This window comes from Phoxinus phoxinus (assembly GCF_949152265.1).
Source record: "Phoxinus phoxinus genome assembly, chromosome: 8".
Taxonomy (NCBI): Eukaryota; Metazoa; Chordata; class Actinopteri; order Cypriniformes; family Leuciscidae; genus Phoxinus; species Phoxinus phoxinus.
The window spans coordinates 8,511,220-8,535,602 of NC_136883.1; the positions used below are offsets into that span (position 1 = coordinate 8,511,220).

General features: G+C 38.5%; 2 protein-coding genes across 4 annotated transcripts in view; one reads left to right on the forward strand and one right to left on the reverse strand.

Moving 5' to 3' along the window:
* Positions 1-24,383, forward strand: part of LOC307003355 (CLOCK-interacting pacemaker) — a 350,350-nt gene that overhangs the window by 197,147 nt on the left and 128,820 nt on the right. The window lies entirely within an intron of this gene.
* Positions 6,259-7,851, reverse strand: LOC307003423 (UDP-glucuronosyltransferase 2A2-like; the record flags this gene model as incomplete). The annotated part of the gene is made up of 1 exon (XM_079621786.1): positions 6,259-7,851. The coding sequence occupies one exon, from the start codon at positions 7,849-7,851 to the stop codon at positions 6,259-6,261; it is 1,593 nt and encodes a 530-aa protein (XP_079477912.1).

The window sequence follows — 24,383 nt, forward strand, 5'->3', positions numbered from 1 at the left end:
TAGATAGATAGATAGATAGATAGATAGATAGATAGATAGATAGATAGATAGATAGATAGATAGATAGATAGATAGATAGATAGATAGATAGATAGATAGATTATAGATAGGGATAGAAATGTCAACATCAGACCCATCAACATCATCAACATCAACACCAGTAGAAACACAGGACAGTTTATGGGAACTTTTTGATACTTGTATCCATCAAACCCAGATGATACACAATGCTACAGCTGATGCCACAGTGGAAGTGAATAAATAAATAAATACATCAACGATGCGTATTTGCCCAGAACTCATGATCCACTAACTTACTGGAAAGAGAGAGCAGTAATCTTTCCTCATTTGTATGTCATGGCTAAAAAATATCTTTGCATTCCAGCAACAAGTGTCCCTTGTGAGAGGATTTTTTCAAAGGCTGGAGAAATTATCTGTAAAAAAAGAAGTAGGCTAAGTCCTTCCACAGCAGAGAAATTAATATTTTTGAATAAAAATATCTAAAAAAGTGAGACGTTGTGGCTTGATTTATTTTATTAATATTCATTTTGCAGGACCAAAATAACATTATGCACAGTGATGAGCCTATATGTTACAAGATTCACATATTAGAAAAGTACAATAATAAAAAATAAAAATAAAATTGAATGGCTCGTCAAGGTTGTTTCAGATCAACACCTGCAAGTGACCACTAGGTGTCACCGTGGAGACGGGTGTCGGATTGATTCGAAGCCTCGAAACAATATGAACCATTTGGTTCAACTGTTTCATTGCTTCACGAAGCCTCGATCTGCCCATCACTAGCTGTAACGTTTCTGGATTGGAGCGCACGACAAAGGACTTGTAGATAATCAAGGAATTCACTAGCACAAACGGGAGTAACACATACTCGTTAACACAAATAATAACCGACACTGAACACTGACATGAGAGGAACTTAAATACACAGAGGAATAATGAGGGCAACAGCTGAAGACGGTGAGTGGTGATGAAGATTGCTGGCAGGTGCGGGTAATGGTGAAGGATGTGCAGGTGTGGGCCATGGAGGATGCTGGGAACTGTAGTGCAGACGGGTACTAACACATGACAGTGACGAAGACAATTACAGTAGGTGGTGACCGTGACACTTGCTTTGTCCTTCCCCTTGTAGCACGCGCAAGTGACGATTCTCTGTCAGCCAATCAAACTTCTGCAGTGAGTCTAGCTCCACCCTTTAGTACCGTACCACTGTGCTAGGTACACCAACGGAAGGGTACCCAAAAAGTGGTACTGTACGGTTCAGCTTTTTGGTACCATTCTCAACTTTTGACAGTGGAAACGCAAATAATAGTGTACCGTACCGTACCGCTCAGTGGAAAATGAGCCATAAGACATCAACATTTGGATGGTTAAAGGGATAGTCTGCTGAACACAAAGGAAGATATTTTGAAGAATGTCGGTAACCAAACAGTAGACACGTACCCATTGACTTCCATAGTAGGAAAAAAAATACTATGGAAGTCAATGGGTACTACTGTCTACTGTTTGGTTACCGACATTCTGAGTAAATGATGACAGAATTTTAATTTTAAAGTGAACTATCCCTTTAACAACTTTCTCCAGTTAAATAGTGCGAAGACAGAAGTCATTATTTTTGGTTCTCCTAAGGCAAGATGCACTGTAGTGCAAAATGTAGGTCACTTCACCTGATCAATCTAACCATATGCCAGAAACCTGGGTGTCATTCTTGAGTCCGAACTCTGCCTTGACAAACAGATGATCTCAGAAAGATCTCCCGCCTGAAGTCCTTCCTATCTGACAACGACCTTAAGAAAGTTATCTATGCCTTTATTACATCACGGCTGGATTATTGCAATTTTCTCTACCTTGGCCTCCCACAATCATCACTTAGACGTTTGCGGTTAGTCCAAAACGCAGCTGCGCGTCTTTTATTGCACTTTAACCCCCTGGGGTCGGCAAACGCGCGGGTGCGTTTCGCTCGTTTTTTTTTACATAGCAGCAAAATAGACCTAAAATACTCCGTCAGTTTTGGTCATACAGCCTTAAGAAATATGAAAAAATAAGCTGTTAAATGTCTACTTTTTTATGTGTCCACTTACAATCGAAATAAAACATTGTGCTTTTGTAAAATAAAGAAAGTAAACAGGGAGTGCTTTATGCCGTCTCCGTGAACTTTTTTTCTGAAGCACGTCTCTAAACTCAAACAAAACTCAGCGAATACTATTCACTCAGACATGAGCTATATATCTCTATAATCATTTAAGTGTGTAGTTTTAAATAATCTAATTCAAAACTAAAAGAAATATTCTCTGTTTATGTAATCTATATATAAAGAGCGAAAGATCAGCCGTTCTCTGAAAAAAATACTAATATCAGGGCATGTCAAAACATCTCAAGGACCCCAAAAACACCTTAGACCCCAGAGGGTTAATAGAAACGGCACTGTGAAATGGGCTGATTGCGCAATAGAATGATAATGTATTGCCCCATAGGACCTTCAAGGGTTCATAAAAATATATTGGATATCAAAATTAGGATTTTGTTAGATCATTAGACCCTTCATTACATCCCTCGGCTCATTCAACTCTAAGAGCACCTAATTAAATCACCGCATTTAATAAAAGGAGGTCCATGTGTCAATATACTGTATATTACCAGTATATAATGTTAATGAGTATATATATATATATATATATATATATATATATATATATATATATATATATATATGCCTCTTTTGTGTATACACATAGGACCATTTCCATTGTGTTTTGGCTTGTTTCCAATGTGTTTCCGATTGTGTTGTGGCCCTTCATTGCGTTGTGTGCTCTCATTGTGTTGTGGTTTGTTTACATTGTGTTGTTTACATTTCATGTGTTGTGCACTACTGGGCAGAGGTGGAAAGTCCAGGGGGGTATTGCACAAAAGTAGAATTAAGAAAGCCAGGATAACAGAACAGTCGCGGCTTGACCTAGTTTAATCAGTGCATCCTGGCTTAATCCGTTGCACGTTTGCTGAGCCATGATGAGAATGCGCGGATATGTCAAGCCAGGTGTATATAGTTTGGATAAATGCACGTTCACGGCATTCTTAAAAAGATCACGAAATCGATCACAGAATCATCGATGCAAAAATGGACAAAACCCGTGCGGCATACTTTTCGCCGAATGAGCAACAGCTTCTTATGGAAACGTATGAAGAAGTGAAACATATAATATGTAAAAAAGGCAATACAGCTGCTGTAATAAAGCAAAGAGAGAATGCCTGGCAAACAATAGCGGACCGATTTATATATAACCACTAGTCCAAATAACTAGTGCTACACTGAAACCCTCATAATTACAATTCAAGGAGTTACTTGTCATTTTCAAAAATGATTGTATATACTTTGCCTTAAATGTGACCAGTGGACATGCATTTAACATGAAGAATAATTGCAAACACTTACCCACTATGTGCATCTATTTATTTTATTTTATGTCTATAATCTGTTTAATATTTTTACTCTTATCTATTTGTATGTAGATTTTGTTTCTAATTGATTTGATGTAATCTATAATCAGATAATGTGCTCTATTTTTATCCATCTAATCTATTTTATCGTTTGTATCTATCTATTCCTCTTAAAGAACAAACATTTCTGGCCAAATCTGAGTATTAAAACTTCCTCATCAACTACATCATCCAACAAAGGGCAAGCCATTGTGAATAAGAAACACACAAATCTTTAGTCTAGGTAGGATATACTACATATTGACCTTGTTACGGACTTAATGTAAACCACATTTGCAACTTCATGAGCCATTTCTTATTATCTCATCAACTGCAATAATATATAATATATTGATATTTTTTCTCATTCAACGGTACATTTCTACTCCATACTTGCATAGATATACATAGTCTATATTCTATTTCTCATATTGTATAGTATAGTTATTTTGCACTGTGCTGGCATTCATTGTGGACAGCAAATAATTGCTCATGAAAATCTGCTTTCCTCACTGGGTGTATGACAATAAACTCTTTAACTCTCGATATATATATATTCATCAAACCTCTGACAATGAAATTGACAGCAGTTTTCAATAATAACTAAAATAACAGTACGCATACTTAGATGAATGACAGTATGTTTAGTATTTTAATGCAGGACCATGAAGTGACTAAAACACATTAATATCTAGTAGGATTTAGGGAGGAACTAGCCAATAAATCACTAAGATTAATCTTAGCCTGGTTGTTAGCCTGCTCCGGAGCAGGCTAGCTGTAAAGTGCAAATCTCCATAGTAACTTAGGCCACATTTACACATAGCCGGGTATTTAGAGAAACGAATATTTCTCCCCCTCCGTTTTCAATAATAACATCGTGCACACAACCCGCATAAATACGCTGTCGAGCGCCTTTATAACTATGCTAAACCTATGGGCGGCAGTGTAGGGAGAAGGATAAAGCCATGCAAGCCAATCAGAATCCTCAGAATCGACAAGAGAGAACCTAAAACTCCGTTTCTCCCAGTTGACACGACAACATATAACCGGCGTTTTCAGAAATCTCCACTTTGGCCGGAGTTTTTAGAAATGATCGTTTTCTGGGATAAAAACGGCGTTTTCGTGTAAATGACAGGCCAAAACGCAGAGAAATATCTGCGTTTTCCCATCGTGTAAGCGGGGCCTTAATGTAGATTAATTTAACCTCCCTTCATGCAACCGAGTCATGGCTAAATTCAGCCAGGATAACTGGAAAATCCCAGCTTAATCCCTTATCTTGCTTTTGTGCAATATCCCTCAGGGGTCAGAAAGTAAAAGTCCTGCCATATGTTTATTCCACCCATGAACTCAGTCAGCTGATTTCACTAATTAGTTCTATCTCCTGGCTGAAAAACTGTGCTAATTAGCAAATCCAGGTGATTGGAACAAAGTGATGGGTTAGTGATGGGAAGTCCGGTTCTTTTCCGCGAACCGGTTCTTTCGGACAGTTCGTTTCAATGAACCGGTTCAAAAAACTCGTTCACCAGTTCGCTTACGTCATCACGTAATGACGTCATTCAGCGTGACGTAATGACGTAAATTCTTTCATCACGCCGGTAGCCCGATACAGATCATACACTTAAACACATTTATTTATTTTAAGTAATTTGTAAATAACGCAATTAAATAATAATCATCATAATCAGTTTAGCAACTTAATTGTCCAATACAGGCACTATAATGTTCAAATGTGGATGTTTTACATATCTTAAATATAGTTAATAAACTATAGTCTTCATCAACTTTTTACAGAAACCAGGATGCAGCTCATAAAAAAAACTTACAATATAACCTGCATTCACAATAGTACAATTAATTTTCATGTTTGACTTAATTGTTTAAATAAACTTACATTTCGCCAAATTCGCCGCCTCATTCATTCAAGTCCTCAATCACCAGTGCTCATAGTTGGTTATTCAGAAGCACACCATCAGTTCAGTTGTCCAAAATAAACAGTTATATTCAGCAGTTTTTCCACTGTCATTATGTGTGTGTGTGGCGTGACGTCTGGCGTCGTGGCGTGTGTGCATGCCTGGCCTGCTCATTGTTCACTGTGTCTCAGCTCAATGAGCTCATCGGTTAATCTCAGTATGTCGGACGCGTCCGAAAGAAACAGTCTTCGGTTCAGTCCGTGAGTGTGTATGTACTGGTGGTGGTGATTCGATTTCGCAGACCGAGTCCGACCGAGCGCTATGACATCAAAATACAGCGAGAGCGTTAGAAGGCATATGGAGCCTATCTGCTCTGTAATTGCTCTCGCGATACTTTTATGTCATACACCGACTGAGTCGAACACCTCTGTGTTGTTTACGCATGCTCAGTCAGTCTATGTATGCTCAGCTGCTCGTGCTCACGTGCTGCCTAAATGCTCATCACTTCTCTCTCAGGACAACATAACATGTCTCAGTTCAGTTCATTAAACTGTTGGAGTTACTGGAGTAACATATTCTTCTCCGGGATATTGTTTATTTCAAGTCGGAGGGACTGTCAGGAATGAAAAGTGAGTTACTTTTTATTTATTGATTGATCAGCGCTGACGCAAGACGCAAACTGTTTTAAACGATTCAGTCCGATTTAGTGTACTGGTTCAACCGGTTCACTGAAAAGAACCGGTTCAAAAGAACGATTCGTTCACGAACCGGCCATCACTAGGGGGGGTACATTAAACAGTAAAAACAGTCAAATAATTGTATATTAGTTGTAAGTGATCAACGTCAAATGCAAATGTCACTCAGTTTTTCTTTTTCTGCTGCAGCACTTGACACACATATATCGAACTGTTAAAAATATAGATAGAGTGAATATCAGAACAACTGCAAACAATGTAACTGCAACATCTACTGAGTAATAGGAGTACCAAGGCAGTTTGTAGGACTCTGTACGGAGGTGAGCAGCACCTTTGTGTCTCATTAAAAACTCAATCCAGAAGAGGGCGTTGTCCAAAGGTTTAACTGGCTTGTCTCTGTGCAGATGAGAGAGTCTCTTCATACTCAGTCTGTAAGATGGTTCGATGATTACTTCCTGTATGGCTGCATGCAGTGTGTTCTTATTTAACGTTGAGATGGAGAGAATCTTGGCTGCTCCCCTTTCTTGCAACCGAAGAAGATTGTCGTACTGGTCAAAAAAGAATGGAATTCCAACCACTGGAATACCATGGTACAAAGCCTCTTGAACCCCATTGGTTCCGCCATGCGCAACGAAAACTTTAGTCTTTGGATGCCCTAGAAGATCGTTCTGTGGCATCCAGTCAACCAGTAATGTGTTGTTCCCCAAAGTAGATGGTCTCTTTCCAGTGTATCTCCAAATCACCTTTTGCGGGAGCCGAGCAAAAGCAGTAGCTATTTCTTCTGTGAAATCATCTGGTAGGGCACTGATGAACGACCCTAAAGACATGATGATAACTCCATGCTCTCCAGAACCTTGCATGAAGTCTTCCAGATCATGTGGAAGGGCCTTCGCTGGTTTACACTGAAAGCCTCCAATGTAGATAATATTAGGCATTGTTGGACGTGGAAATTCAAAAACAAAATCAACCCTCATAAGCCATATATCAGCCCCCTGGAGAAGTTCATAAAAACTTACAGGCGGATGGAAATATTTATCACAAAATGTTTGGTACAGAGGCAAATTAAAACGGCTGTTCTGAATGTCCATTAGCAAATAGAAGAAAGCGTTTTTTACTCGTTGGAAGAAGTTCATCTTGTCAGTGTTTCCAGATCCTGTGATAGGGATGTAAGACATTGGTGAGGGAGCGACATCAAAGTGTCCCTCACCAGTAGCGGTCCATCTCACATTATATACCATGGGTAACTTGAGTTTATGAGCCAGGAGAATCCCTGCACCCCACGACGGATCAGTTAGCATCAGATCATACTGCTTTTCCTTCAGTGTCTTCAGAATCTCTGCACTTTCAAATATATTTGTTATAAGCTGACATATCATTTCATGAGTTTTATGAATAGCTTTGAATACATATGAATACAGCTGTACAGCGCTCAGCTGGCTCTTTCCTCTTTCATAGTCGATCATTTTGAAGAGCATATCGTCTACAAATTCTTCATCCATTCCTTTGGTGTTTGGTATGGTTATAGATTTGTAATAAGTTGAATTCTCCTTTACGAACCAGCTATTATAGGTGCGTATTACATCAATGCTGTGCCCTTGACCATGTAAAGCCTTGATTAGGATGTCCATGTTCACCCAGTGACTTCCCTCCACAGGCACCACCAAGATTTTGCCACCATCACAGAGAGAACCAAAAAGGATTACGACTGTTATCCAGAGAGAGACAGAAACCATGTTCTTAGAAAATTGAGTCATCTTGCCTGTAAATGATAAAATAATTGGATTACATAAATTTGTGTAATATTACATTTTTAATATGTTGTCGACACTGTGCAGTAGAGATGACATGTTATGAAAGGGACTCTTTTTTCATCCAGGACCTGTACTCTTTCAGAGTGAGACAGAATCACAAATATGTTTCTCATTTGTACTGCATCTGTACTACAAGTGAACTTTTAATTATACTAGTAGTTAACTATTTTAATACTTGAAGGACATTTTTTAGTTTATGAAAGTACACTTTGAAGTATACGCTTAGTAAACTACTAGTTTAGTAAAGAAGAATTGGAAAAAAATCCAAGTCCAGGCACTCAATAGGATGCAAAAGTTAAAAAGCCTTTTTTATTTGGGCTAAAACATTAAAACACAAACGCGTATCGGCCCACTGGCCTTCATCAGGGTGTTGGTAAGAAACAGACAGAATCAAGCAATACTTATAGTTGCATTGGTTTCAGGTGTGCCACTCTAGCACTTGCAACACACATTTTTGGCCACTGGAGGCAATAGTTCAGGTAATAAAAAAAAGATGTTTGTATTGGTGTTACTCCAATTTTTTTCCTCTTGGAGATTTCTTATTTTGCCTTGTATTTGTATGGTTTAACCTTTGGCATTAGATATTACCTGAACTATTGCCTCTAGTGGCCAAAAATTTGTGTTGCAAGTGCCAGAGTGGCACACCTGAAACCAATGCAACTATAAGTATTGCTTGATTCTGTCTGTTTGTTACCAAAAAGGATAACCCTGATAAACTGGCCTTTATCAGGGTGATAAAGGCCAGTGGGCCGATACGCGTTTGTGTTTGAATGTTTTAGCCCAAATAATAAAGGCTTTTTAACTTTTGCATCCTATTGAGTGCCTGGACTTGGATTTTTTTCCAATTCTTCTTTAACATTTAACCCTTCCAAGAGCACCAGAGGATACAAGGGATACCAGCAGCGCTCCAGTTCCCCTTTGTCTACTAGTTTAGTAGTTTTATAGTGTAAGTATACTACGTTTTCTTTAAGTGAACATTACAGTTTACTATTTATATATTATTTTTGCACTTTAAGTATACCACTATGTTCCTATTAAGGTAATAATTTGTTATACTTGAAATCATCTCAGGTTTCGACTATAACCATAATTCCCTGAGAAGCGAACGAGACGCTAAGTCGCTTTGAATAAAAGCATCTGCCAAATGCATAAATGAGACGCTGCGTCAATGACGCTTTGGGAACGCCTCCGTGAGATTGCGTCTGAAGCACATGTGTCAACTAGTCCAATGGCGAGAAGGAAACTCACAGGAAAGCATAAAAGCACATAAGGAATGACCGGCGTTAGCTTCAATTAGCCGAAGCAAGTCGATCACAGGGATGAAGGAAGTATGGCAAGGTGACGCAGTGTCTCGTTCCCTTCTCAAGTAACTATGTTACATGTTATACGTTACAGTCGTACACTCACGCTGCGTCAATGCCGCTTTGGGAACGATATGCGTCGTGTAAATACTGAGAGCACACTTACGATATAAGCACCTGTGAACCTGGAGCAGCACCCAGGGGGCCGCAATACTCCTAGTAAAATGAGCTCTGACGGCCAAAGATGACACCTGGCCAGAAGCTTCATAAGCAAGAGATAGCCTCAACTATCCACTTGCTGACAGTTTAGAAGCAAGGAGCCCTTTTTTCAGGTGATCCAAAGCAGACAAACAGCTGATCAGATTTCCTCCACAGGGCAGCTCTGTGGACATACAGTAAGTATACAGCGATCTAACTGGACAAAAAAGGTTCCGATTTTCCTGGTCCTGATTTCTGAAAGGAGGAGGACAGAATGCCTGCAGAACAGTATAGGCCACGGTACGTTGGTAACGTAGCCCGACTAAGGGTAAAAGAAAGCCTTGATTTGGTTCTAAAACCAAAGCCATGTCCCAAGCTAGAATTCTGGTTCAGGCTGCAAGCCTCAACCTCAAAGTACCACGAAGGAAACGTGTTATCAGAGGGTTTCTCCCCACAGATAATCCACCCAAACACCTTCAGTGTGGATGGAGATAACTCTGCAGAAAAAACGATCTTGCAGGAACTCTAGTACTGAACCAACAAAAAAACTAGCAAAAATATGTTTTACAAACAAATAGTTTATAGTATAATAGTATATATAGAACATTTTTTTCACACAATATAAAATCAAAATCAAATTCTGACCTGCAAGCATCCCACAAAATAAAATTTAAAACTGTCGAAATTTTAAGACGATCTCTGAAATAATGCAAATGTCACATTTATTTGTTGTTTTAATTCACAAACTGTAGATAACTTACGGTTATATATTTGCTTTGTTCAGTGCTGATATCTTTGTCTTGGCATGTTACTCTCTCTGTCTCTGGCAAATTTCTCCTTAAGAATTGCACCTTATCAAATACAGTGAACAGCCCACATTAATAAAGTTCAAAGTGCAAAGTTTATTTGTGACATCATCTACTACAGGATATGGCACAGATATGTTTTTAAAGTGCACACTTTTACTTGATTTTCTAGTGATATCAATTCTACAGAGAAGAATTTTGACTACTTTTCAACACTATAACTATATCTGTGCACACTTGCTTATTATAAAGCAACATAACTGTTGATTTAAGATTACTTTGTCTCAGTGGTGCCCATTTTATTGCCTGCTATCAGTATCTGGACTATGAACTTGAGAGAGGGCAATGAGGGAAAGAGAGTTTACACGAGGTAATGAGAGATCACGCGGGGAGTGCATAAACTCAAAAGGAATTAAATCTGTTGAATTTTGTGAACAAAGACAGGATGCCACATGCACAGGCAAATGTCTCAATAAAAAGTTGTTATGATTAGAACATACGCATCTTCTCATACAGTTTTCAGTTACATACACAGCTCTTTTTTTACATCATTACAAACAGACATGGTTGTGTAATGGTTGGAGATGACATTTTCTCAGGAAATGTATAAAAGGGTTTTTAGAAAAAAAACTGTGGGAAAATTCAATATTTATTATTCCATTTATCATCTCTGTTTGGTCCCTAATGAATGAACTGGGCTAAGCTGAGTGCTAAAGTGTCACCGCGCGCCAGAGCGATTAAGTGCACGCACTGAGACGAGAGAGGTATGTATTAACTTGTCTTAGTTAAGGGAATAATATAGTTTAATATGAGAAAATGGTGGAGTATCCCTTTAAAGACTCTTTAGCCAAGCATTCAGATAATGCATTTCATAACCCTGTACTCCAGTTATATCACATCCTCTTCTGGATGGAGTGTTTAATGAGACAAATTTGCTGTTCACTGTAGTGTCCTACAAACTTGGTACTCATATTACTTGACAAACAATGTAATAATGTTGCTTGCTGTTGTTCTGATATTCCTCTCTCCATATTTCTAACTTTATGTGCGTCACATGCTGCAGCAGAAAGTTTTCTAAAAATATTTTTTTTTCTTTTAAACTCTATTCAAATGGTATGTTGCCATACGTTTAGAAGCGACCAAACACCTCCACGTTTTCCCTATTTAAATACAGTTACACGAGTAGTTACACGACCAAGTATGGTGACACAAAATAAAACGTGACACTTTTCTAAGTGGGTAAAATGGATAACTATAATGTATGACGGAATAGCACTTGGGAGCACTTCGAATCGGCGCAGTAATGAGAGGGGGGAGAGGATTTTTCAGGAGTGATGATATTACTGCGCAGATTCGAAGTGCTCCCAAGTGCTATTCCGCCATACATTATAGTTATCCATTTTACCCGCTTAGAAAAGTGCCACGTTTTATTTTGTGTCACCATACTTGGGCTAAGCTAAGTGCTATCAAAGTGTCACCGCGCGCCAGAGCGATTAAGTGCACGCACTGAGACGAGAGAGGTATGTATCAACTCGTCTAGTTAAGGGAATAACATAGTTTAATATGAAAAAACGGTGGAGTATCCCTTTAACTGTAGAGGATAAAGTAACAGTACATCCTTCTAAATACAGGTACAGGTTTTTGGTAATACCCCTGTCTTATCTGAATTTAATAAAACAAAATTACAGGTTATCCAATTTTTTATTTCTTTAACACACTCTGTCAACTTGGATAATTTAGAGATTGCATCTGGTCTGGTCGAGATTAAATATATAAACTGAGTATCATCGGCATAACAGTGGAAACTAATTCCATGTTTTCTTATAATATTACCAAGTGGCAGCATAAAACAGCAGAGGGACTAACACAGATCCTTGTGCCTGAATACCAGTGTAATAATTTTGAAGTCGATCTAAGAGTATTTTATGATCTAAAGTGTTTAATGTAGCACTAAGATCAAGAAAAACTTGGTCAGAATCTAGAAGTAAGTAATTTGCCATTTTTATGAGTGCAGTTTCTGATGGGGCCTGAATCCAGACTGAAAATCTTCATAAATATAATTTTTTTGCAAGAAGGAGCACAATTGAGCAGACTTTTTCTAGAAGTGTAGACAAATAAGAGATTTGAAATTGGTCTGCAATTTTCTAATTAATTTGGATCTTCATAACTTCCAGCTTGAAAGGTATTGATGTCTATTTATTTGTTAATCTAGCCACTGTACTAAACAAGAACCTTGAATTGTTTTGGTTATTTCCCTGAGTTTCCCGAGTTGCTTGGCCCTGGCTCAAATCCAGTGATCCCAGTGGTTCCAAGTCCTATAGACACTGTATGTATTTCCTGAGAATATACACGGAGAGAGCTTTCTTTTTGCATTATATTCAATTCAGTGGTAGAGTGGCCACACACACCTCCACTTCCATCATGTGTCTCCCTCTGGTGGTGCAATATTTTCCTGGTGGTCTTCTTGGCCATGTTGGTCATGTTAGGGCATGTTTCAGCTCTTATATTTTTTTTGGGTCAGACGTACCTTTGAGAGTCCTTATGTCGTGCCTTTGCCCTACATTTCATCAGCTTTTTTACAGCAACTTTATAGTGTTTACTGATTCAAAATCCTGTTTACAAGCTCTTATTCGAAGACAAACCATCCGATAATCATTGATATATCATGAAAATCTGACTTTTTTAAGAGCTATAATTGGGTCCCCAGTGCATCTACCAACCCAGAAAACATGAAAAGTGACAACCCAGTAACTTTGTTTTGGTAAGCCTTTCTCTGCAAGCATGTCAAAACATAAGCCGATCAGATTTCTCTCCCCTTCTGTAGGAAGGTGATCTTATTATAATATTGCAGCCCCTTAATCTCCATGTTTGTTGACTCCTGTATATTAGAGAAATAGCCAGCAGAATGGGTAGAATGTCAACATTACAAATTATTTTAAATAAATTCTGTGGTTGGGAAAAGAAGTGTCTACCCTTTAAAGGTGACATATTATGCCCCTTTTCGGAAGATGTAATATAAATCTATGGTGTCCCCAGAATGTGTCTGTGAAATTTCAGCTCAAAATAGCTTTTCAAAATTGCCCCTTTTTGGGTGTGAGCAGAAACACTCACACAGTTTTTGTGTGTCCCTTTAAATGCAAATTAGCTGCTATTCCCCGCCTCCGTTCAGAAGAAGGCCTGATCCTTTACACTAGCTTCTGAAACGATAACAAAACATGCGAATAATCTCACTCATCCAAAATCTCAGAAATAACCAGTAGTGGAGTGCAGCGTTACAGAGAGGCTCAGGAAGACGTTGCCACTTTTAGACTGCACCTGGACGTTTCTGAATGGTTAGTGGATACATTTATGTAGTTGTTGTTGAGTTACATTGATTAATCTGTTTCTGGGGGATTTCCGTTGAAAATAAAATGAATCCACTGCTCTCTTGTCTCGTCAGAGGCTGGGACTTAATAGTGTTCTGTGCTCGTCTGTGTAGCCAAAGACAGAACAGTTTGCATGCTTTGCTTGAACTTTTGCTATTGCGTTAGATCTGGTTACACTGTTGCCTCTTGCATAGACCAAATGGCTGCTCCGTGGGAGGAAATGTGCAGATTAAGGTGCGGTAATATTATAATAAGATCCCCTTCCTACGTCAGAAGTGGAGCAAAATCTGATCGGCATATTTTTTTACATGCTTGCAGAGAAAGGCTTTCTAAAACAAAGTTATTGGGTTGTCAGTTTTCACGTTTTCTGGGTTGGTAAATGCACAGGGGACCCAATTATAGCACTTAAACACAGAAAAAGTCAGATTTGTCACCTTTAAATCAAGACACAACCAAGATGTATTTACAAGGTGTCGGATAGGTCAGACTAGACTGAATCATGGCCATTTATTGAAGGGTGCAGAAGCACCAAAATCTCAATACTGTATTACCAAATTGTCTGTAAAACATACTTTTGGACTGCCCAATCTTTATGTTACAAGACAATGCTTTTTATCAGAACAAACTTTTAAGGACTTTATGCATCAAGATTTTTTAAAATTTTATTTTGTACATTTAACAAATATTTTATAAAATTGTCTTCATTTTGTTTTCTAAATTCAATTTTATAAAATGTTTGTTTTCATTATATTATACTTGTATATTATGTAGTTAAATGTTTATATCGGCAATGTAATAGCCTGTGATGCTGATATGGCGATAAACCCAAATTACTACTAGACCCAGTAATAAGTTTAGTGGGTATTCAATCTAATAAATATGTTGTTGGTTAAGATGCAATGATAAGTTTATTAAGCTCTTCCTGTCCTGTAGTTGTAAAGCACTGCAATTGTTCTTGAGTGGTGATAATTGAGGCTGAATCATAAAATGCTGTCAGAGGTTGTACATTTACAACTGTACAGTATGTCTGAAGCTTTAAACAAGATGTCAGTGCAATGTAATGGTCCCAAGTCTGAATGATCTCAAATTCAGTGATCCCAGTCGTTCCAAGTCCTATAGACACTGCATGTATTTCCTGAGAATATACACAGAGAGAGCTTTTTGCATTATATTCAATTCAGTGGTAGAATGGCCACACACACCTCCACTTCCATCATGTGTCTCCCTCTGGTGGTGCAATATTTTCCTGGTGGTCTTCTTGGCCATGTTGGTCATGTTAGGGCATGTTCCAGCTCTTATATTTTTTTGGTCAGACGTACCTTTGAGAGTCCTTATGTCGTGCCTTTGCTCTACATCTCATCAGCGGGCTTTAACTTTGGATGCATATTGACACTTTCTAGTTTAGAGATGACTGAAGACAACTGCAGGGTGAGTGTAGTCCTGTTCCTTATGTTTATTTCTTGATTTAGTTGGTTTATAATGACTATATTAGGATTGTATGAATGCACTGGGTGAAGATTATGGCCCTTTCCTGTATCTGTCTTCACCAGAGTATAGGGTGAAGTCCTCTTATTTATGGGACCATATTAATAAGGGAGGCTGAGGTTCGTAGTCACAAGGGCTATATAATGTTTTGAATATAAAATCCAATTAATTCTTCTTCTGGTCCCACTTTATATTAAGTGGCTTTAAGTACTATGTACTTACATCGAAAAATAAGTACAATGTACTTATTGTGTTCATGTTTTATTGTAAAACACTTTTGCTGCTATTGCGGTGTGATACGGGTAAGGTTAGGGACAGGTGTGGTGGTATGGTTAAGTTTAAGGGTGGGTAAAGGTGTAAGGGAAGGGTCAACAGTGTACTTACAAATGTAATTACATACATTAATTCCAGCTGTAATTACATGCGGGTATTTTAAAAAATATAAGTACAATGTAAAAACATGTATGTACACAATAAGTCCATTGTATCAAATTATTAATTTCAATGTAAGTACATAGTACTTAAAGCCACTTAATATAAAGTGGGACCCTTCTTGGTAACAGCTATATATATAATTGAATAACAAATATGATTTAATAACAGCGACTCTCCACAATAGACATTTAAAATTGATACACGGTTGAATTGCATTAATTTTCATTTTTGAAAAGGGAGGTATGATTAAAAGGAGATATGACTAAATTACTCTAGTTCGCTTCGCCCGAGAAATGTGTTCAGTTTTGCAATCCAACATTTCAAAAGCTAGGTCTCTTGTGATAGTACACTCTAAAAAAATGCTGGGTTGTTTTAACCCAATTTTGGGTCAAATATGGACAAACCCAGCCATTGGGTTACATTTTTAAATTGCATTTTTGATCCAAAGTTTGGGTTTGTCCATATTTGACCCCAAATTGGGTTAAAACAACCCAGCATTTTTTAGAGTGTATGCTAAATTTAGAAGCCTATAACTAGATTTTTTTGAAAATGAGTTCATATGTAAGGCTTTACAGGGTTAATGGTTTACAGTGTTTGACAATGATTGTATTAATGGAGAATGTGACCCTTTTATGACCCCCGGTGATGATGATCACATCACTAATGACCAAACCACAAAAAAAACCTCTCACTCCCATGTGCGACAGGAGATGGCAGTATAGACCTACTAATTGAAAAACCCCTTCAACAAGTCCAGAATCATCCTTCTGTCCTCTGATCTGATCTCCAATCCTAATCCATCACCATATTTGTGCAAGTTTGTCGGCTTTATTATAATTTTTTTACTTTGTCTTTTAGCATTCGTAATAGAGAATATATATTGTGTTGTAGCAGGATATAGAAGGATTTAACAGTCAGCTCTGAGCTTTGTATATAAGAGATTGAAGTGTGCAACGGAGCTGAAAAAGCCCAGTGTGGTTTATGAGAGTGAGGGGCCTTCTGAGGGAACAGGAACAAATCTCAAATTTCACCCTCCCCTTCCTTCAACGCCAAAACTCTCCCCTTCCAAACAGTTTTGTGTGTTCGATGTTTTAATATGGAACATAAAGTGTTAATCCCAATCACAAATACATGTCATAAGTAGGCCTATGTCAGCAGAAAATGTCAATCTAGAAGAGACAAAGTGCTTTTTTTCTGTGCACTTGAGTTAAGGACAGAGTGACTGGGCAACACTGCATGTATATGTGTGACACAGATGACGTTTCCATATGTCTGTGTGCGTTTTCATGAGAACACGGGCGTAATGAGTGTTCCACCTGAGCACACACAGAAAGAGAGAGGGGCAGTAATTATCTCGGCACGGGGGGTCGCCGTCCTTTCACACGTACACACACTCTCTTTAGCCTTTTCTCTATTATTCTGTGAGAAGGTAAGAAGTGGAAAAGACCACGGGAGGCCCATTTAAAAAAAAACATTGGCGCTCCATCTCTGACTTACTTCCACCTTTAAACATCCTTAAAACTCTGCATGTGTTTCTGTAAATCTGCCTGTTAACGTTGGTATTCAGTGGGAGTTTATTAACAATATCACATTCTCCATTAATAATATCAATGAGTTTCAGACCCAAATCAGTTAGGAAACGGGAGGAAAATGTAATGCACGGGACTGGACTTCTTTCCTTTGAAACACCAATCCAAATTGAGATTCTGGCTGCGTCTGAAAACTGAAAAATGCTACAGAGGCACGTCCAAATCCTCTGATCGCGTCACATCCCGTGTACTGAGATCTGATTGATTTTAGAAGGCAACATACTGTAGATGTATCCTCTCCTACTATTCTGTGTGTTTGATTCCATCAGAGTTGAGCTAAGATTTTTTTTTTACATCTGAATGTTGTGGTCGGTGGTCAGTTTGTGGGTACATGTATGTTTTTGCACAGCTTTTTCAACTTTTAATAAAAATTGTATGAAATTAGTACTGTAGTAATATTCACTTAGTTAAAGGTTGTGTAGGTAAGAATTGTCTAAATAACTTTTTTTCAAATTGGCTAAAACTGTCTTTATATACCAATACATAATTAAAATGTAAGTACTTTGAAAAAGAGAGTATAAAAATTGAGTGACTATAGTGCATTTAATCTTCAAAAAACACAGCTCATTAATTCCATTCGGGACGAAACAAGTGATTGGCTTGCGCGACTGTCACTCTCCGTCGCCATGACTACCGCCGCAATTATTGGCTCTGCCCACGTGCGCACAGTCGCGCACCCGTTTTTAGTTGGGAGTGAATGGAATTAATGAGCTGTGTTTATTGAAGATTAAATACACTAGAGTCACTCAGTTTTTTATACTCTCTATTTCAGAGTACTTGCATTTTAATTGTGTATTGGTATATAAAGACAGTTTAAACAAATTTGAATAAAAGTTTTTTTAGACAATTCTGACCTACCCTACCTTTAATACAAAGACTTCTATTTTGTTGTAAATCTTTAGATTGTTATGCTGCCCCAGAAGTCTTTCCTCATTGTCTGACAGGGCAGCAAGGGAACAAGTCAGCTGCCTACGTTTTCTGAAGTAGCCCCCATTTTGTTATTTAGGTTAGAGCTCAGCAGACAGAGTTGGCATGATGCTGTTCTGGTCATGGTGAGGATCAGATCAGGCTTCAGGGTCAAGGTTAGTTTTGGCTAGTCTCACGGAGCCAGGCTTTTCACTATAAACGCAAACAGAACAACTGCAGATACTGTATATAACACAGATAATATTAAAACGATAGTTCACACTTCACCCCTAACAATTTAAATTCTGTCATGATTTACCCTCATGTCATTCCAAACCTGATTGATTTCTTCAGTGGAAGATAAAATAAGATTATTTGAGATATCAGTGTGTTCTGTTCATATAATAGAAGTCAATTTTCAAAATATCTTCTTTTGTGCTCTGCAGAAGTAAGTCATACAGGTTTGGAACAACATGGGTTTAAAAAAAAAAGCATCAGGGCTGAAATGGATTTAATAATCACTTGTTTTGTGGGCAATATTAGTTGTTTGAGTGTACATAGATTCACACTTTGGAAATCTACCGAAAATAGTGACCATACGGGTACTTTTGGCATACTCTTTTCAACATGTTGCTTTGGAACACACTTATTCTAAATGCACATACTATTTAGGATAGATAGTTTACAAGTTGGGATGCAGGGAAGGTCTTGAGAGGACTACTAGAAACTTCCAGACAGGTGTGATTGAGCAGGTTGAAGCTGAGCTCTCTGCAGAAAGGAGGCCCTCCATGAATAGGATTAAAATGCAGAGGTTTAGGTCTCTAGGTCAACAACAGACGCAAATTTTATCAACTCGCGCTGAAGAAGTCTCATTCTGAACACATCACGATATTTGGCATCAGTTCACGTGTGCCAGATGTTGGTAAGTAGTCGTAATACGCTGTCCTTATGTTTGCACTGTCCATGAGGAATACTGGCAAATGGACAATTGAAGCATGCGTTAAGTTTAACTTCTGGAAGTTGAAAGAAGTTGTGGTCATGTTTATGGCCAAAATTATCATGTAAACATGCTTCAAAAATCCACTAGTAAATCCACTTGTAACAATGTATCATCTGCACTTTGGCATTCTATTTTCATCATGATTTATGTTTCACAGTTCTAATCCTACATACTGATTATGAGGAATGTGAATTGGCAAATCAGGTTTTGCCTGAAGTCTAATCCCAGACAGCAAAATGTATTTGGGCCAGATTTGGCCCAGGTCTTCATTTGCATTTGGTGCAGATCCGCTAAACGGACCTGGGCCGGGCTCATTCTTTCCAACGGCCCAATAGCGGAACAGGTTGGAATTACGGATCAGAGACAGATCTGGGCCAGCACTGGCTCAGTACAGTTATTAATGCCATTAGGTGTGGTCCGGATCTGGCCCAGATCCGTGACTCATGTTTTACATCTGGGGCTCATCTGGCCCTGGTCTGTGATTCATTTAGGCTATCAGAAAAAAAGGCCCACACACCACACAATTTGTAATTTAAAAAAATGTTTTTTATTTAAAAAAGGCAAAAGAGAACACAACCATCTGTAGACGTGAATCCAGAGGTACAAAAACAAACAATACAAACCAATACAATCAAGTGAGAAAAAAATCTAATGGTTAAAGATCAATGTTAATTATTCAAATTACACAAAAAATACAAAACCGAGTAAATAATGTGAACACTGCACATATTTAGCCTACTGCTCATTAGTTGGGTGTGACCGGGCACGGCGGCCACCCCCGCGGTCGCAAGCCAGATTAAACCACTTGATTTAGCAGCATCTCCGTCTCCGTGCGATTCTTCCTCACTGCTCCTGTAAGACGTACAAAAAGCACACAAGAAAATAAACAGAGAAAATATTAGATTTAATATTCAAAGATTACATTACTTTATTACATTAGCCTACATAAAATGCTTGCACAAATAATAATAATTAATGTGATGATTAGGCCAGCCTATGTAATGTGACTAAAATTAATGAGAGAGTGGTGATAGCCTAAGTAAAGACTGAGTGAAAGGCATACTTACGAGCCGCAATGGCCTTGGTTGCCATCTCACTGATTTAAAAAAAAAGAAAGAAAGAAGAAGTTAATTCCTTTATTGATTTAGCTAACTAATACTGTCGGCAAAAATCCAGCAATCAAGCGCTGTTTGAATGATCAGTGACAGTGATCACCGATTCAAACTTAAAGCCTCCTATTCATTCACATTAGTTGTGGATGTTTAAAAGAATATAGGCCTACTACCGGCTAACCATAGCCTAGCTAACGTTATAGCTTGTCTTACACGTTTCAGGTTGTCAGAATGTCAGTGTAAACTTTTATGTTTAATATAAATAGGCATATTTAACAGAATAACATGACATCAACAACGGTTTACTTTTATAATGCACTTACTAAATATTACTTGTATAATAGACTTACCAATAATCACAAAGACGGTGCAGCCTGTCTTCCACTCTTATGCCTGTCAGATAGAGTTGCGGTTTTATGCAGGGGGAAAAAGCGTTCCGTTAGTTGAGGCGCGTCCAGTCTGCGCAGCTCGCGCGAATCCGGCCCACACCCGCCGGACGGACTCAATTCAGAAGTGGCGCGTCTGATCTGCGCAGCTGCCCCGGATCGGCGCCGCACCCGCCGAATGGACTGTCACAGTCGAAGCTACAGACAAGTCTGGCGCAGAGTTGGTGCAGATCTGCATAGTGAGTGCGACTGCTACGCGAATCTGCGGATTCGAAAACGGATCTGGCACAGATGTAAATGCTGTCTGGGATGGCATAATTATATACTATCTGATTCATTGGAGGTTATTTCTGATTGTATTATTTCTCTTCAATGCCTCTTGAGGTCTGTAACATACACAAACTTCTAACAACCCTTAACCGCAAAGAGAGGGACTGAAACTCTCAATGTGCCTGTGTTTGGAGAGGAAGACACTCAGTGGTTTTGTTTTTCTGAGTGTGAATGTTTATCGGTAGGAGGGTCTTTTGTCTCTCCAATTGTATTAAGCAGACACACAGCAGGTCTATCAGCATATGAACGGCGCAACAGCAGAGGTTACGCATAACAGAAAGGAAGCAAGCCACGAAACCACCAAGCGCACACACTACATGCATCTACATGAATGCGTGTACATCTATGGCCATGATTGCAGGCACTCATACACTTACAGTGTTTTACTTGGACATCAGCCTAACCCAACAGTGCTGTAATTGAATACATTCACTGGATCTTCACATTTATGCGCCTGATGCACACCTCTATTGTGTGTGTGTGCTTTTAGAAGCCCCGTGTTAAACACACACCGAGCATGCTGCCTACTCTTTCATTATATACGTTTGCAGCATTTCCTTACTGAGCTGTAATAATGATCAGAAGCTGATGAGTAAGCATGAGCAGGTGGTGAAACTGTTGTTTTGCAGCACTTTCACCTGTGAAGAATACATTATACCTCAAAAAAGTTTTATCCTGATCATTTCATATATAGTATAGTTTTTATAGTTGTATAACAAAAAAAAAAAAAGAGAAAAACCCCTATTTTTATTCAGTACATTAAATTAATACATTTGAATTAGGTAGGGAAGCTTGTTTCCGCCACAGAATGAAAAATAAAAACGGTCATTGAGAATTTTTATCTTTTTTTCTCACAATTGCGAGTTTACATCTCGGAATTCTGACATTATTTCTCAGAATTGCGAGATATAAAGTCAGAATTGCATGATACAAAGTCGCAATTTTAGGTTATAAAGTCAGAAAGAATTGTGTGATATAAACTTGCAATTGCGTGAAATATACCGGTACTTGAAATTCTGACTTTCTCTCTCAGAATTACATGTTTATATCTCGCAATTCTGACTTTATAATACGCAATTGGGAGATATAAAGTCAGAATTGCATATAAAGTTGCAATTGCATGTTATAAATTATATTCGGCGTATTATATTGCGGTATTATATTCGGCTTGGTGTGTTACAGGCTTTAAACCTCACTAACTCATAACACACCACACTATTTCAGTAATTACCAAATGGCTCATGGCATTGTGTGTCCATTTGCTCTGTGAATAGAAAATAGCCTGACCAGTTTGTGTGTGTGTGTGTGTGTGTGTGCTGTGCTGGGGAGCATACCTCCTGCTGGAGCTTTGACCTTCCTTTGCTGACTCTGTAGAGAGAAGAACAGGTCAGGCAGTAGGTTTTGAAGGCCATAGCCATTGTGTGTTGGTGTGTTTGTACTACGATTCTCATAACAATAAGGTTTGTGACCTTTGTGTTGCCTTTCTGCTGTCCATGGTAACCCCTAGAAGCATAGTTCTGCTTCTGTCCATTGATCAGTAGCCTGTATTCTGTCAGGTCCTGTAGTGCAAAGACTGACTACACTCTCTGTTGTGGTTATGAATATGAAAGTCTTTCTTGCATTCATGAATTTTCAGTGCAAGAAGCAAAAACCATTTCAGTGTGTTTTTAAAAAAGTGCTCCTGGCATACACGAACGTGTGAGTCAGGCCCTCACACTCTGTGCCTGTAAAGTCTGTCTGTAAACTGTCTCTCACCTTGAGGCAACTGAAATATTTTCTCTGCATCTGTTGCTAGTTAGATTTCACCTTCGTTATAAAACACATTCTCAGCACGTTCATCTCTTGTTAACGATAATGAACCACTTTTATGGCAAAAACTTTTATGGATTTTTATCAACATCATCTGTGACATGCTGTCTGTTATCACAGACAATCATTTTGAATAATAATATAATCATTATTATTATAATTTTTTAGAGATTTTAAAAAGAGATTTAAAATACATTTTTAATAAAACTACAACAACAAAAATCATATAAATTGCTATCTTATTTTATATAAAAAAGTGCAACTTGTCTTGGTTCCCAAATTAGTTCAGCCCAAAAGTCGTAGTAGTAGTAGTAGTACCAGTAGCAGTAGTACATGCCTGTGTTTTAATGAAATACTGGCAATATCGTTTCATGGCCAGTAAAACATATTTACGGCCTGTATATATTCTCAAGTCACCAGCCACATGTGGCAAAAAGGTTTGATTTGAGCCCTGGTTACGTGTTAGAGTAAATAGTTTACTAAACATGTATAGCTTAGAAAAGCTTACTAAACACATAACCAGACATTTATCAACTACAAAAAATAGTCCCACCTCCGATTATTTAGCAACAAAAAATCAACAGCATGATACAGATGCTGTCCATAGAGATAAAGTGTATTGAACCAAGAATATTGCTTTAGCTTATCAGGTGTGCAGTCTTTTAGCTGTTTTTCTATTTTCATGTAAAATATTAATTACAACAGTCTTGAGTTTAGAAGGTTCTGGCTCTGTGAACTTGGGTGTACGTGTGTGATGCTCGTGACGACAGGATTTCATCTCTACAAGACTGAAGGCAGGGCAGCTCATATTAGTCTTTTATGTGCTGAGACAATAGCGGCTTTTGTGTAGAGAGAGAATGGCTTGCATTGTACTGCCGTATAAGGTGTATTGTGTGTGTACGTATGTGTGTATTTGTGTTTGTGGGTGTGTATATCTTTTGTGGCTTAGAAAATGGATACATTGGCCTGAATTGCCTTTCAGACGCACAAAAACGGCATGTACTGCAACACAAAGACTCGCGTCCCGCTGTTTGAGGGATTTAACTTATGACTTGATGACCGGCGGACCCTCCCTCCCTGAAACCATGGCGACAACAATCAGAGTCGAAGACAGCAAGAAACAACACAAACTCAAAGCAATAGACATCTCTCTCTCTCTATGTCTTTGTCTTTCTCTCCCTGTCTGTCCCCAATGTGTTTCCAGTCTGCTGAGCTGAAGGTTATTGAGCTCCTCTGTGATCAAAGCGTTTACTATTCAAACCACTGACCCTCCAGCCCACAGCTAACCAGAGCACCCGAGCACTGAGGGCCCCTTTACATCTCCTGTTCACTTTCAGCCTCTGTTTTCATGTCTATTTCATACTCGCTTGTGATATATTCACAAGACTGACAGTGTAAAGGAGTATCGAGGAAGGAGGTGGTGCCCCTGCTGTCACTACAACATCTTCAGTGCCCTATGTTGACAGTGAACATGAAACGGCCTTCACAACTCATTTTAGCACTGTAATGACATATTTCAAAATAAAACATTAACATGTTGTCCATTAGGAATTGAGCGAATAGTGAAAAGCAGATGTTTGACTTGCTAGCATCATCAATGGTGACAAAATAAAGATTTAAACATCCAAATCACTTTCGAGTAGTATTAGTAGAATGTAAATAGCAGCAGACGGGACAAATCATATCAAATCACACACACACACACACACACACACACACACACACACACACACACACACACACACACACACAC